The 17,072-nt window shown below is 36.0% G+C and overlaps 1 protein-coding gene across 3 annotated transcripts in view; it reads right to left on the reverse strand.

The window, feature by feature from the left end:
• Positions 1 to 399: 399 nt before the first annotated feature.
• The window catches only part of LOC105473277 (transmembrane O-mannosyltransferase targeting cadherins 2), a 469,505-nt gene continuing 452,832 nt past the window's right edge, over positions 400 to 17,072 (reverse strand). For all 3 annotated transcript variants that reach the window (XM_024790163.2, XM_011726991.2, XM_071071353.1), the window contains one exon: positions 400 to 6,283. In XM_024790163.2, coding sequence (XP_024645931.1) covers positions 6,104 to 6,283 — 180 coding nt within the window. In that variant the 3' untranslated portion in view covers positions 400 to 6,103. The remainder of the gene's footprint in view (positions 6,284 to 17,072) is intronic.

Here is a 17,072-nt window from a genome sequence, read left to right on the forward strand (position 1 = left end):
CCACACCTTCCTCATTTGTATGGTGCCTAGACCAAATCTGTGTTTTCTCTTGCTCTCCAATATTGTGATTGATTTCTAAGAGTTTATTACTTTTTGGCTACTTGAGAAATAGCAACAGATTAACTCATCCTCATTATCACTCAAAAAGCAAAAATTTGAAATAGGAGGTCAAACAATAATTGGTTCTATAAACAGCAATGAGAACAAATTAACCAAGAAACTTCCTTAACTAATTTTATAGGAAAATATATGCTTTGCTGGTATAATCACATTTTAGAAATATCACTAACAGGGTAATGGGTAATGATGATAAATATCATCAAGGGGTTCTAATAAAACAAAACGTTGTTATACTCTTCCATAGCATATAATGCAAAATCATAAAATTTTAATAGTATGTAGTAACATCAAAATATTTATTGGCATAGGACAGTTTTTAAAAAATATACTCTGAAACATAATTCCAGTGAAATTTCCCAAATTATCATTAATATACTACATGGCAAAGGCACATTTATAGAATAGTAAGTTATCATTGTAAAGGAAGCATAAAATGTCCACAGACATTAAGCATAACAACATATTTAAAATAGCACAAAAAAGAATGAAAAAAAAAACCTATTGAGATTACTAATTGGCTCTACCTACTTAATAAGTTGTCTTCAGAATGAAAAAGCTAATTGTGGTTAGAGTCAATATGGCCAGTACATGCTAAATGAAATCAGAAAAAGGGCCCACATTAAAATCAAAGGTAATCACTGTTTCCACACCCTACACACATACACTTGCCCCCTCATCCCTCATCAATTCTGATTTTCTGGTATTAAATTGTCTTTTATATTATATGAGAGAAATATCCAGTTGTAAAAAAGACACTTTAATTCCTTTAGGGTATTTTAAGTATTTTTGAAAACAAGTTAAATTGCTTGATTTCTCCCTCAATACATTTTTCAAAACTTGTGTTATAGTCTCTAGTTGTTCAATGATATTGCCAAGAGAAAGGACTCAGGGTTTATTTTATTTTCAGTCTACTAGGATGGAAAGGAAAGAGACATGATAGAAAATTATTAGAAAAAGTGTTTCTACAAGTCCCGAGCTATTACTCGAAACATAGCACTCTATTCACTCTATCTGACTAGAGAATGGTTGATAGCTTTGCCTTGAATAAGTGATAAACCTGTCAATCCAAAAAAGGTAGGAGAAAAATTAAATCTATTTCCTATCAGAACAGATAGCTAGTTCTAGTCTAGACTTCAAATCGGTTGCACATTTTTCCAGCCTCTCCTGTGGTTGTATTATTCACTCACTTGTTGCACTTTCTTTTCCAATACAGCGACCCTATCTTGGTAGATTATTGGGCAACCAAAAAGAATAGACAGTCTCAAACTGTTCTAATCAAATCCTCTACCTCTCCAACAAAAGCTTAATAATTATTAAGGACAATTAACAGTCAATTTTCCATGTGTCTATCCCTCATCTCTCCACCTTGCCTCTCTCCTTTTGGGAACCTCCAGAAACTTTCCCCAAATACCATTTTAGATACTATATTAACTTAGATTCCTGTAGGTATTTTTTAATGATCTCACCACATTGTCTCATACATTTATAACTTTCTCATTTGATCCAAGAATTTTCTAGCTAAAAAAGTAGTTAGTAGATCTCTCCACTCTTTGGAAGCACACAATTAAATAGCACAATAATATCATAGAGCAGCTGTAAGAAGTTGGGGGAAGGTTTTGGGAAACGTAGAAGAAAAACGTCACAGGAATTTCAAGTTAACAAGAAATTTAAACCCAGCAGTCCTCCAAGGAGAAAAAAATACATCTCAAATCTCTACAGAACAACAACAACAAAAGGCCAGTATGTGGTGAAGTGGCAGATGGAATGAAAGTTGACTCTTAAGGCCTCTCTCATTGCATCCTGCAGGAAGACCACCCAAAATGACACAGCAAGTTAAAGCCTTAATACACATGCATCTTTCTCTACTGCAAAACTAAGCATAATAGCACAATTGCATTACCATTCAGCTTGCTCTAGCTTTGCAGTGTGTAATAGTTCCAATGCATAAGCCAAATTTTCTAGCAATACCCCTTTATTAAAATGAGTTTTGAATAGTAGGAAGCACATTCTATAGTAATGAAAATATTTAAATTGAGAAATCATATTACAAAGGTACATACAAATAAATTGAAATTATCCTAATTCTTAAATTATTTATGGAAACCCAATTCCTCTCCTTGTAATAGAAAGAACAGCCAAGACTTACAGGTATTTTCTTTCTTTTTACTGGAAAAATATGCTATGTGAAAAACTGGTATCACTCAGGTGAAAATAGTAAATCAGCAAATCCCCACATCTTAACTGTTTTAGAAAGTGACTTAAAAAAATCATATCTCATGAGCACATGACAGATAGAATTTTCATTTACGGTATATTTCAGGGTCTTCTACTCAACAATGTGCTGGGCTGGAGAATAAAGTCCCCCCCAAAAATATGGTCCCTGCCTTCATTGGTTTCCAAGTACAGTGACAGTGCTCCAATTCAAGTTCAAACTATACCTTCATTTAAAAAAAATTATACAATTCTTCATATAGCAAGAACTTTTAATAAATTTCTTTAGCCTGGTGTGTGCTGCCACTATCTAGTTTTGGGATCTTTGTTAAATCACCTAACTTGCAAGGCTTAATATTCCTCAGGTGGAAAGTAAATGGATTTAACTACATGAACACTGAAGTCTTTTTTTCCGGCTGTTACAATCTAAATTTTAAAGATTTCTAAATGAATTACCTCCTTTCATGTTCATGATCGTCTGCAGAGAGAGAGAGGTAGAGAATGGGATTTGTGGAAATGAAATCGCTAGAGAAATGCCAAGAGGGTTGATACCCAGACCTCTGGTTCAATGACTGAGTGCCCACATGACCCAGGACACATCATCAGACAGCGTGGGGACAGGCTTGCTGCTTGCTAGCTTAGTGACATTGGGTAGGTTGTTTCATACCTCTGAGCCTTAGTTTCCTTATTTGTAAAAATGGAAAATAACCTCACACATCCATAGGATGTTTAACATAAAAGTCCTCACAGCTAACTTTTATCCCTAATAGAGGAAATAGGCAACATGTAATCACGTGACATAACAATTTTAACAAGACTGCTGAATTCTCTGTCACTTTGCACCATGTCTAGGACCCAACATTTCCTTATAACTGACTCCTGAATGTGCTGCACCCACATTTCTCAGCAGAATAGGGTGTGCTTACATCCGAGACCAGAACTAGAGATTCAGTGTCTTCTAAATATGGCCATTTTTACCAAACAACCTGCTGAAGCCAGAAACTTATAAATGTGCCCTTCTTGGATTATTTCATAGCATCTTTCCCCATAGTTCATCAACCAAAGAAAACAAAACAAACTTTGTCATCTTTTCTAAATATGGTAAACCGGGTGATATTGGCAATGCTTACTTGCATTACAGTAACTTTAAAAAATGATGATTATTAATTATAGGTTAACCACAATGTGTCTCTATTCGATGCTCAGCCTCTACTCTTTTTAACCTCTTACCTAGTTCCGTTAAAATTCCAGAGTTTAAGTGTTGTTGCTGTAGAAGATTTAAAAACGGCTTACACAATATATTTCTTATCAATGCTTTATTGTTGAAAACAAAATTGAAATTCTCTGGCACATAAAACAATTATTTCTACAAAAGGAAAGCCTACAAATCTTGATAATTTATACAAATAACAGTTTCTCAAAAAATAAAATTTTAATTTAGTAAACTTGTCTTGTGCTCTATATTTTTAGCACTGTCTGCAATAATCCACCATAAATCCCTGAGCGGAGACATTTTTTGATCATGTTCTAATGCCCACCCCCCGCCCCCAACCCTCCCCTTGAAGTTGGTCAGTTACTAAGTCCAGCCCTGTAGTGAAAAGTGTCGGGGACATTTAGTTATTAGTGATCCGTGCATTTTATGACACAGGCCCAATTATTAACGCTACTTGGGAACTGGTGTCACAAGAAGTGCCTCAACTGTGCATTCAGTGAACCTATTAAGAACCAGGTCTTTGAAAGGAAGAACAACAACAATAAAAAGATAAAATGTTAAGACTAGAAAGTCGTCATAGGTCAATAACTATTTAAATAAATACAAATGTTAGACACTGAAGTAATCTCTATAGCCTTATATTAAATTCCTTTTGTTTTTTAGCAATTGCCAATGCACTAAAAGATGAATAATACACTTCAACCCACTATTTTGGTTTGACCACGGGTTTGTTGTTAAATATCATTCTGAAAACACAGTGATTTAGTTATAATTTAACTTTTGGCCCTTCAATGAAATGTTTACAAAATAATATATATATTACAGAAGGGCTTTCTTATTAATGCCATGAAAAACCTTTTTCACTACATTTACCCTTCTCACAAAAACACTAATGCCATAGGAACACTACTTTCAATTATTTATCCCACTGTATTCAGATACATAGAAAAACATAAAATATGGAGAAAACATAATATGATGTATTTGCATGTCCAGCTTCTTTTTAATGGAGAGGCTGATCATATATATGTGGAGTGTGAAAGGGAAGGAGAAACAGTTAATTTTCAGTTGCAAACAACTGGCTTAATGCATCAAGTTTTGTTATTCTGCTATGGTAGAATAATAAATAAATAAATATGTAGGGTGTAGTATAGCTGCTTTCTCTGTGAAGAAGTTGATAATGGACTGGTGTTTTATGAAGTTAATTTGTAGTGGCAAAGTTTGATTACAAGCCAAAAAATGTTCAATAATGTTGTTCTCTACCTAATTAATAGTCTTTTTCTTGTGAAATGATCATTGAAGTGGTTACTAACAGGTAATGAAATAAAATACCAAATTTGCTAGTGAAAAATAGTTTTCAACTGAGAAAAGCACTTGGCAGAAGACCTGGAAACATGCAGGCTAATGCTACACTCTATTGTAGCTTCAAATAAGTTGTTTTCGATGCCTTTTGAGAAGAGCAAAATAAGATGAAAATAATTGCTTGAACATTTATCAGCATTGCCGTTTAGGTACTTACTAGAAAGTGATTAACATTCGATACCTACCCTTTCCAAAATACAAAATCACTGGCAAGCATCATCATACACTCCTAAACCAGCAACATCTGAGAAGCACAGAACACCTTCCGTTTTGTCTAATAACCTGTTGGTTAGTTATTGGAACTGGAAGGCTTACAAACTTCCCTGTCCTTTATCTTTATGTAAGCTTGCACATTCTCCAGGGATAGCCATTTTCAAAGTTAATTTCAAAAGAATTAATACAATGAATTGTACTGGGCAGTTTGGGGGGAGATATTGGTGATATTAAAATTTTAAAAAAGCCTGCTTGACACATATAAGCCTCCCCAGTCCCTCATACAACTCGAGTGTGAAGTATGGTTAGCTCTACTCTCCATATCCTTTTCAGAACATAAAAAGCAAATGATGTCCAAAAGAATGAAGCCTCTGACATCCAAATCATAAAACATTATGTGCACTGGTCAAGAAACATAGCAGATTCTGACAGATCTTGACACAGTATTAATACAAAAAAAGTGTTCTAAGCTTCAGAAATTGATAAGCAGGCTGTCCCAAAGAGGGAAGACAGCAGCGTAGGACAACCGGCGGCTCACTGGGACTCACACTACGCGTTTATCACTCCCTAGTAACACTTAACCCTCATCATTTGCCATGGCTGAATGGACACTCTGACTTCCTCTCACAGTGTTTAAGGAACAAGATAATTTTGAAATTAGCTCTCAGAAAATGAACAAAATCTGTGACTTATACACCCATCCCTCCCTTTTAAGAATGCCAAAAAATTCTGTTTTAAGTGCTCTGGTTTACAGTCTATGGGTAACAATGACATCCTCCAGGAGGTTTCCGGCCTTCCCCTTTTTGGTGTTAACAGCTGTGCCGATTGCAAAGTGGATTCTTCCAGAAGTGGCAGTGACCTCTATGACCTCTGCCCTGGTCTTGAAGTCTAACACCAGCTCTTGTCATAGCACTGCTGGGAAGTTCTGTCTGCTAAGGAAGCCAGCTTTTAAAAATGGAGGAGGATGGGCTTCTGCCTCCTGTGTCAGGTCTTAGAAGTCTTTAAGCCTTGTTTTTCCATGATGTTCCACAGTTTGCGGAGATTGGACTGTGTGATGACATCATCTGGCTTGAGCTGCAGGGCCCGCAGGTAGTTGGCCTCGGCCTTCTGCAGTCTGCCATTGAGGTGCAGAATGGCTCCCAGGTTCATCAGAGCAGCGGGATACTGCAACAAGAGAAAGGAAGGAAAACAATTAGGAGGCCATTTCAAACTTTTCTTCATGGAAAACAAAAATCTTCATCCACTTATGCAAATGATTCCCTTATGTCTAGAGGCATTTTATGAAAGCAATTTAGCAATTTATACAAACAGATAAAGATAACTAGGAAGATGGAAAGTTTTCAAACACCTGCTGTGTACTTTGTGCTTTAAAAAGGACAGGCATCTAGAGAAAGTGTATTTTTTTCTTTAATGAGAAAGCATAGGTAACATATGAAGAGCTAATAGTCTAATCAGATGGTAGTATTTGAGAAAAAAACATTTAAAAGTGATACAATTTCAGATGGAAAGAATTTTTAAAAATTTCAGCTCAATGACAAGAAATAAAAAAAAAGGGGGTAAAGTTGACAAATCTATATCCACTCATTATTTGTTTTCTCTTCTTAGCAATATCTGAGGCTTTTAATCAAAACAATTAAAATAAACTATGAAATTTTACTGACGTCTTTGGGTAAAAATCCTGAAAAAAATTGAAATGCAACCACTAAGGCCCTTCCCAAATCTGAGTAGTTTAACAGGATAAAGTCTTTATTTTTAAAAGCCAAACAGTGTTTAACCTCTAATGATGAATGTTTACCATACAGTGAAGTAAAAAATCCAAATAGATAAAATATGGTAGAGAAAAATGAAACCTTTCTAAGAAAAATTTTATATTACTTATTAAAAATAGTTAAGTAATTCTCATAGAATTTTCAGTAATGCATAATAATGGCAATACAAAGCTATCGCATGGGGAAAAAGTCTTTTTTAAATGGCATGAGTTATGTTGCACCTGTTTAATACAAAGGTTTTCATCCCCAAATTCTCAGACATTAGTTAACAACAGCAAAAGTCCCTCCCAAAGGAAAATATATTTTGCTTGCTCTTTATAAATAAAGGCTGTTCTGCTCCTGTCTCTGGAATATTCTGGCTAACAGAAAGCAGATAATATTTTGGCAGTTACACAAATGCATATTTCAAATATCAGATAAAGTGTTTATGCTATGATTACACTTTCATTTGATTGTGTCAACTATTAATTGTCCTTCAATTCTGTGCTACAGTCCAAAATAATTCAGTTATTTTAAAGATGTGGTATTTTCACAAGACATGTACTTTTCAGCTGAATTCCTGTGACTCTACTCTTTACTGTAAAATTAATTATTTCTGAACCAAAAGCAAGGCCACAGGGGAGGGTGGAATAGCTTAGAATAAATTGACTTGGGGGACTTGGATTTTTAAGAGATCTGGGTTTGAGTTCCTGTTCAACCACTGTCAATGACCTTGGTGAAATCCCCTAACGTATCTGTGCTCTTCCTTCATTTGTGAAATATTGAAATAATATCAACTTCTTTGTATGCTGTTAGAAAGACACAATGAGAAAATTAAACAAATATTCAGAGCAGAGTACAGGTATAAATTAGACACTCTACAAATATCACGATCACTTTTCCTTATCTCATTTTGATTGAAGTCTAGCACATACATGTTTGTCATTTTTATGTTGTTGAGCAGTCTTTAAAATTTTGATTTAAATGGCTACATATGTGTCTGGATATATATACTAAAATTCCCTTAAGTCTTCAACTACTGGGCATTATTTTTAAACTTTTCTATATTATTTTCTCTTTTACAAAAATAATGCTGCAAATATAAGCTATTCCTGACCTTCAGAAACTTTTTTGGTCAGGAATATTCCATACTTATCCAGAAAAATACAGATGGTCAATTTCTAATTTTAAACACCAATCCAAATAAACATAGCTCTAAATGACATGTGCAGTAAAAAGTTCCACAATGGAAACTGAAAGTAACACCACCTACTCTGTCTTCCTAAAAGAACTTTGTTATCACACCACTGTTATTATCCTGAGTTCCTTGAAGCTTGGATACATTTCTGAATTATGTCCCCTCACAGCGCTTAGCACAACTATCAATAAACAGCCACTAAACTGATAGTGAAGAGTGCTCACAGCCTAAATTACTAAAGATGCTAAGTAGATGCGATGTTCAGACTTCCTGCTATCCTGAGTGGGAAGAGTGGAAATAGGGAGGGAGAACCACTGTTGGAGACCACTCCTTACTAACCAGAAATGGAAGAGGCCCAGTGATGAGGTTGAGAGAAAACAGATGGCTCTGTGGGATAGTCATTATTTCTTGAATCACTTTATTACCAAAGTGTCTGCATCTATAGTGTCTGCATCTATTATTTCAACTCAAAGGGATTATTAAAAACACTCAGAGGTTACGGAGTCAGACTGCCTACGTTCAAATACTAGCTCTACCACAGAGATGTGGGCACTTGAACAAGTTGGGTGACGGCTCGTGATCTCAGCTTCCTTTACGAATGGGATGCCAGCATTTTGTTGCTGTAAATATCATATGAGAATGCCCACATTATTATCTTTTTCCTTTCCTTTTCCTTATCGTATCAAAAACACAAAGTAGAACCTCCTTGTTAGTGTGCCTGAACAACCACTGAATGTAAAAACTGAGGATTTCTCAACTGGCTTCATGTTTACTAGCTTTCTAGCCTTTTAAAGGTTAAACCTGTAAGAGGCAGATGTGAAAATGGATGGTAAAGTCGATCATGCCACATAAATAGACTTTACTATTATTACTAAATTGTAGCCTGAGGCTTCTCTGTCCTTCAAACACTTATGGAGTTACCTACCCACCATAGAATGATGAAACAAATTTTGTATTTTAATATTAGTCTAAGAAAACTCATCTAGGAAGTTAAATCTGTTCTGATGAATGAGTTCTACATTAATTGTAATGGTTTTTTTGTAATAACTTTAATTTTGCATATCCACACCAGTGTGTTACTCATTAAACAAAAATAATAATAGTTACCATGGGATAACAGCTCTCAGGTAAGCCCACATATACTCATTAATTGCTTCCCCTAATGACTAAAAATATATGGAAACTAAAAATATGCATATTTAAGAATATCATTCAATATATTTAAGCAGCTATACATGTCAGCTATAACATTTTGGTGTGAATGTAAATGGCTATTTTAGTAAAATAAAATTTTTTATTTCAAAAACCTACAAATGTGCATTATGTAATGCTTAAAACATCACAATAGCTTCTTATTTGAATGAAGGAAACATGGAATTTATACAGATATGCTAAAATGTGACATATGTAATAAGTATCATCGCCCTAGATAACTGCTTTGAAAGTGTCAACGTTTATTCTGACATACAAAATTTCATGTGTTTATTAAACATTGATGAATAAGACTGGGTATAGACTCAACTTTTTACAACATGGTTGTTTTCTCTCTTCAGACAGGGGCTTTCTCTTTTAAGCCCGTCATGTCTCTCCTCTACATCTGTGGTAGGGAAGTTTAATGGATGCCCACTGGATTGAATTCCTTCAGGTCTTCTAGCTGAGCACACAGATTATATAGTTCAGGGAGTTGCATCAGCATCACCTGGCAGCTTGACAGAAATGCAGAATTTCAGGCCCCGCCTACTGAATCAGAATTTGAATTTTAACAAGAACCCCAGGTGCCTCGTATCCTCATTAAAATTTGAGAAGCACTGTTCTAAAGGTAATTTCTAGATCATAGATTATATCATTTCATAGCTCTGTGATTACATTTCCTATGAAAGGTTATAATGTATAGAACAAAGTATACCAGAGGATAGAACACCTATCCTCCCCCATAATAGAATTCTTCCCTTGGTCATTCAATTATTTAAGTCAGGAAATGTTCAAAAAATCTTTTTTTTTTTTTAAGCAGAAGCCATAAATAACTAAATGTTATTAGACAGAAGGAGAAGGTATGAAAAGCCTTTTGATAACCAAATAAGCACACGTGAAGTTTTATAAACAGACTCAAAGTCTATCTAACTCTAATACTACTGAAATGCAAAAATTTCAGGTAACTGGCTGTTTGATTACATACTGGCGTCATTGCCCTCTGCCAGCTGTAGCTCATGGGCTGGGGAAGAGAAACTCAATGACAACTGCTCAGGTCTTTCCCTATACACATGGTCTTTTATTAAAGACAACTGATGAAATTTTCAGTATGTTAACCAAAGCAGTCAGTAGCTTGCAGCCCAGTAACATGGGGCTCCTGGTTCTGTACAACAAATGACACCATCTCCTACTTCACAGGCTAGAAAGGAGAACCAGACATTCCTTGTTTCCTTGAAGAGGACAGATGCTTTACATCAAAGGGGCTGACTGGCAGCCATACTGAAACAGAAAATGATACATTTTTTTTAAGTCTCTAGGGAATTTTGCCTTCTTTGTTATTTTACTGTGGTCTTTGGCTTATTTCTTCAACTGTGGAGGAAATATGCAAAATTTAAAATAATGGATGTATACTGTGGTGGGTGGAGCAAAGGCAAGGTGATGGAGGTCTGATTCTAGTTTGAGGCCCTTGAGACTCTCAAGGAATGTTGCTGAGCTCACAGGGTATCATGAACACACAGGACTGGAACACAAAATCATTGTTCTGGCCTAAGCTTATCATGTAGGATTAGAAAGAAAATGACAGAGGAGGAATAGTAAGACTATATGGTGATTTAGGGTTGGAAATCCGTGTTTCTATTGGGATCAGGAGTAATGTAGAACTCTGAATGGATGAACTGAGTGGGTCCCAGAAGAAAACAAAACAAAAGAAAAAAGGGTTTGGTTGAGATGTTCTAGTTAGTCAGGAGTTGGATACCCCTGCAGTAGTTGGGCTCTCTTATACCCCATTGGTCCCTATGGCCATTTCCCTTTTATGAAGGATAATCAACAGGCAAGAGGAGTTATGAGAAAGTTGAAGACAGAGATAATAGACCAATATTTCTGATTGTTTAAATAAATTTGTTTCTATTCAAAGGATTTACTCATGTTGTTAAAATTATACAGACTTGCAGATTTACTGTTATGTAAACTAAATAACTTTTTAAAAAGAGTGACTGATGTTAGCCTTACCTAGTCATTACTCAATTAATATACAACACATCTTTGATATATTTTCAAGATAAACTACCTTCAACTTTGCTTCTGAATATAATTTGCAAACTTAAATGAGTTTGCGTCTGAACTTTTTGATGGATCCTCAGTCTTTTTAAAGTAGCTATCAAATAACTTAATGAAGGCTGCATACTGGCATTCAACTGTATTTCAGTTGAAATTGCTTGCCCAATTGAACTTACTGAAGCAGCAACTGTACCATGATGCTTAAAAATGAATAGTATGAACATTTTAAGGAACATATTAATGAAAAGGCATTTATGCATACATTTAATGGATCTCTTTATAGTTATTTGTGCCTTATACATGACAGATATTTAATAAATAATCACTAAAGTTTTTTTCCTTTTTTTTTTTTTTTTGAGACAGAACCTCACTCTCGCCCAGGATGGAGTGCAGTGGCTTGATCTCGGCTCACTGCAAGCTCCGCCTCCCCGGTTCATACCATTCTCCTGCCTCAGCCTCCTGAGTACCTGGGACTACAGGCACAAACCACCACACCAGGCTAATTTTTTTTTTTTTTTTTGTATTTTTAGTAGAGACGGAGTTTCACTGTGTTAGGCAGGATAAATTAAAGTTTTTAAGATAAACTGTTAAGCTTCAGGAAAAAAAAAAAAAAAGAATGTTAAATACTTTATTCCTTTCACTTTCAACATCACTTCCTCCTTTGTTTCACTGGCATGCTTAATTTGATGCAAGCTAGAAAATACATAAATTATCCTGGATTCCTTGCCCCTCCACCCATATATATACTCACATCCAATTGTTAAGTCTTGATAACTTTACCCCCAAATCGCTCTTCAATCTGTCTTTGAATTATATCTTACCCCTTTTTTCCAACTTGGTTCAGGCCCTTATCATCTTTTTTTTTGATTACTTAAACAAAATAATTCTGACAGAAATAAAAGAATAAATGAATAGATATTTGTACAGATTGACGGCTGATTGACAAAATGAATAAAGAAACATATGACTAAAGCCATATGCAGGTTTTTAATTATATTTTAGGCATAAAAAAATTTCACAGAATACAACAAACATTGTATTCTTGCCTAACCAATATAACTTTATAAATACAACTGGAGCCCCTAAATCTCTCTCCCTATCCTATTTCTGACCTTCTCCAGGAGAAAACTACAATCCTGATATTGGTACTTAACAGTCCAGTACACGTTTCACACTTTTACTATTTGTGTCCCCACAGCAAATGTAAATATTATTTATAAGTTTTAATTTTATATATTAGGCATCATCCATCCTGGAATGCCATCTTGCCAAACACCTGTTTGAAACTTGAAATTTTGTTCAACATTTTATTTTTCAGACTTAGACATCTTGATATATGTAAGATTTGTTCCTTCACATTAATTATACTGAATACCTTCCCTTAATGATGGAATACAGACTCTTTAAAAGAGGGCTGTCATCAATTCTTGTGCATATGTCTACCTACACTTACGGAAGAGTTTCTAGGAATAGAATCGTGGGATCACAGGGGATCTTTGACTTTGCTAGCTATTACCAAATTGCTTTTCAAAGTGGTTGTATCAAAATGCATTACTACCAACATATAGCAGGGGTCCCTTTGTTTTATATCCTTAATAATACTTGGTATTGTCTAATTTTTAAAGTTTTCTTGAATTGAAAGCTGCAAAATAGTGTGAACTGGCTATCCCAAATCTGAAAATCTGCAATCTGATATCCTTCAAAATCTAAAACTGTTGGAATGCAGACATAATGCTCAAAGAAAATGCATTTCAAATTTCAGATTTTCGATTCTCAACTAGTAAAAGTATAATGCAGATATTCCAAAATGTGCAAAAGCTAAAATCTGAGATTGGGATTTCTGGTCCCAAGCATTTTGGATAAGGAATACTCAATCTGTATCATTCTATCCACTTAATTTATTTTCCCTGATTACTAGAGAGGCTAATAACATTTTCATAAGGTTGTAAGCTTTTTGTATTTCCTCTTTGGTGACCCACCTGTTCTTAACATTTTTAAAAAGCAAGATAATAACGTACCATCGTACAAAATATCACCTACATGGTAATATTTGAAAGGTAGGAACACAGAGCCCCAACTACCTCAAAAGTGGTCCTAAATAGGACTGCCTACCTTGTTGCTTCCCAACAGTGGGAACCAGATAGCCACTACTTCTAAAATGAAAAATCTGTTATAAACAAAATGGAGAATATTTGATACAAGTTCACTCAAGGTAATGATAGAAATCTGGGCAGCCAGACAGTAGACCTCTGGGAGAGGCAGTGGGATCTTCATGGATGTCTCAATGTTAACCATGGGAAATCCTGGATGAATGTATATAGGAGGACAGCAGCTCCTAGCTAACCAGCATGCAGAATAACCTTTATAGCCTTTCTGTATCCAGAATCCTTGTTTTCTTCTTAGTTCCTTTTCCAGGGACAACAAAAACATTTAAGATGAACAATATGTTTCATATTTTACCTCTCTTTACTACCTTCCATTTCTACTGGCACCATGTAAATTTAGCATCTCATCCCACTCCTTTACCTCCATCAGCCTCCTATAATTCTCCCTATCTTCAGTTTCTTCTTATTCCAATCTATCTCCCACCTAATATTTGTCTTTCTAAAATGCAAATCATGTTTCCGAGGTTCTGATTTATGCCTATAGAACAGGATCCAGACTCTTCAGCCAGTACTAACAAGCCCCATTTTTAGCTGACATCCAAAACATTCTCTCAATGTACATTGTGCCTGAGCCACCTGAAACTTCTGTTTCTGTCATGGGCTCTTTTGAGCATTCGTTCCTTATTGTAGACTGCTCCACTGACAAAGTCTTTCTTCCACCCTCTCTGACAAACTTTTGCTTATTAAAAAAAAAAAAAAAAAAAAAAAAAAAGATTTTAACAATTTCTTATTCATAGCTTACTTCTTTATGTTCCCATAGTACTGTCTACAGGCATTAATTGCTACACTTACCAGAGTGAATTACAGCTACTTGTTATAAGTATCTGTCTTCTTTGCTGGAAGATGAAAAAGTCAGTGAATTTATCCTAATTGTCTTTATACTGCTAGTGCTAGGCTTTGGCATATGAAATAAACTCTCAATGTATGTTTGCTAAAAGAAGACAAATCTGTATGTGCTAGCAGAAAAACCTGATGTAGGAGAGGGAAATTCTATACCAATCTCAATGAAATTTAACAAATATTTATTGACCACTTATATGTGCTCTGCCAGACAATGGATATGCAGTGAACAAAAGCAATATATATTTTTAGTCTGTAGGCAGCTTGAAATAATTTTAAGTGCATAGTTGGCATTTACTACAACCTATTAGGAGTTGTAACTTCATGGTCCCATTTATGCCCTTCAGACTGAAAGAGGGAGGTGAAACTGTTATCCATGCATCGATGTAAGCAGTATAGAAGAGGACTGCACAGAGGACGGATTCACTGTTATCCATGCATCGGTGTAAGCAGTACAGAAGAGGACTGCACAGAGGACGGATTCACTGTTATCCATGCATCGGTGTAATAAGCAGTACAGAAGAGGACTGCACAGAGGACAGATTCACTGTTATCCATGCATCGATGTAAGCAGTATAGAAGAGGACTGCACAGAGCACGGATTCACTGTTATCCATGCATCGATGTAAGCAGTATAGAAGAGGACTGCACAGAGCACGGATTCACTGTTATCCATGCATCAATGTAATAAGCAGTACAGAAGAGGACTGCACAGAAGACGAATTCACTGTTATCCATGCATCGGTGTAAGCAGTACAGAAGAGGACAGATTCACTGTTATCCATGCATCGGTGTAAGCAGTACAGAAGAGGACAGATTCACTGTTATCCATGCATCGATGTAAGCAGTATAGAAGAGGACTGCACAGAAGACGAATTCACTGTTATCCATGCATCGGTGTAAGCAGTACAGAAGAGGACTGCACAGAGGACAGATTCACTGTTATCCATGCATCGATGTAAGCAGTATAGAAGAGGACTGCACAGAGGACGGATTCACTGTTATCCATGCATCGGTGTAAGCAGTACAGAAGAGGACTGCACAGAGGACGGATTCACTGTTATCCATGCATCGGTGTAAGCAGTACAGAAGAGGACTGCACAGAGGACGGATTCACTGTTATCCATGCATCGGTGTAAGCAGTACAGAAGAGGACTGCACAGAGGACGGATTCACTGTTATCCATGCATCGGTGTAAGCAGTACAGAAGAGGACTGCACAGAGCACGGATTCACTGTTATCCATGCATCGATGTAATAAGCAGTACAGAAGAGGACTGCAGAGAGGACAGATTCACTGTTATCCATGCATCGGTGTAAGCAGTATAGAAGAGGACTGCACAGAGGACGGATTCACTGTTATCCATGCATCGATGTAAGCAGTATAGAAGAGGACTGCACAGAGGACGGATTCACTGTTATCCATGCATTGATGTAAGCAGTATAGAAGAGGACTGCACAGAGGACGGATTCACTGCCCTCAAGGAGTTTACAGTCCAGTGAGTGAAAACAAATTCTACTACTCCAAAGGAAGAATCAGGTGTGTCTACAAAGGAGAGACTAAGACTGAACTGTGGGGGAGAGAGGATATTATTTCCTTACGGGTATGAAAATATTAGACAACATGAATTGTCAGGTTGCTTCAGGTCTCTTAGACTCCCAGAATGAGAATATGACATGAACTTTTGAAATTGGTGGGTAGCATCAAAATCAATTTGTTACTTTAAAAAACATTTTTAGCAGACTGCTGAGAGCAGAGCCAGGAGTGAAGAGTCACCCCAATAGAGGGGAGTCTGAATTTATATTAATTTGGAGATTAAGCTGTCAGCAGTGATAATGATGATGTTAACCCTTCTGGCACCAACCAAAATGGAAAAATAAATCCTTACTTCAAATGCAAGATTAATACAATTAAATAAACGATCTTCACAAAAGGCTATCATAAAACCTCATAAGCAATGCAACACTCCCAATTCAGAAATGATAGTTCTTTGTAGTCTTATTTTGACTACAGTCATATTTTGAATAAATCAAAAAGATTTACAAAATTGGACACATAGCAAGGGAAAACAACACAGAAAATCTAGCAATGGCAAGGCAAATTCTGACAGATCATAGAAATGATTCATTTTGATTCTCAGGTTCAACACAGTATTTGTGCTTTTGAAATGGCTTTGAATAAAACAAAACAGATACAGATGACAACTAAGACAACAATGCTGTATAAAAGGAGTACTTTCAATTTGTCAGAGACACATTTCATCCTGTGTGCTCAATCCTTCCCTCCTACATCTGCCTCGTCCCAGTGGGTGCTACAAGAATGTTCATTTAACTTTTATGATGGGTGTGATTGTCACAGTGTTGGGTGTCATACATTTCTATGGCTATCAAAATGCCAACAGTTTTGGTTTGGGGGAAGAGCAAACAGTGACTGTAACAGCAATTTCAAAGGTGGTGGTTATTTCTAAGAGATTTTAAAGGGCATCTACTAACTTAAGAATATTACCCTAGAAATTACTCTTCAGTGAAGATGATCCTATTTTCAAAGCTGGGTTTCTTGATGTCTTTAATGTCACAGGAACATCTTTCACATGACTCAAATGCAAAACCTAGAGAACTGTGAGAGATCATGGCAGATGGGAGGCAGGACTAGATTGGAGCTCTGACTTGGACAGACAGAGCAGCACGTGGAGGCTTCATGCTGAATTTTTGCTCCAGAACAATTGCAGGAATAAATCAGGAAATCCAAGAGGAACC

Source organism: Macaca nemestrina, chromosome 10 (assembly GCF_043159975.1).
Source record: "Macaca nemestrina isolate mMacNem1 chromosome 10, mMacNem.hap1, whole genome shotgun sequence".
NCBI classification, from domain to species: domain Eukaryota; kingdom Metazoa; phylum Chordata; class Mammalia; order Primates; family Cercopithecidae; genus Macaca; species Macaca nemestrina.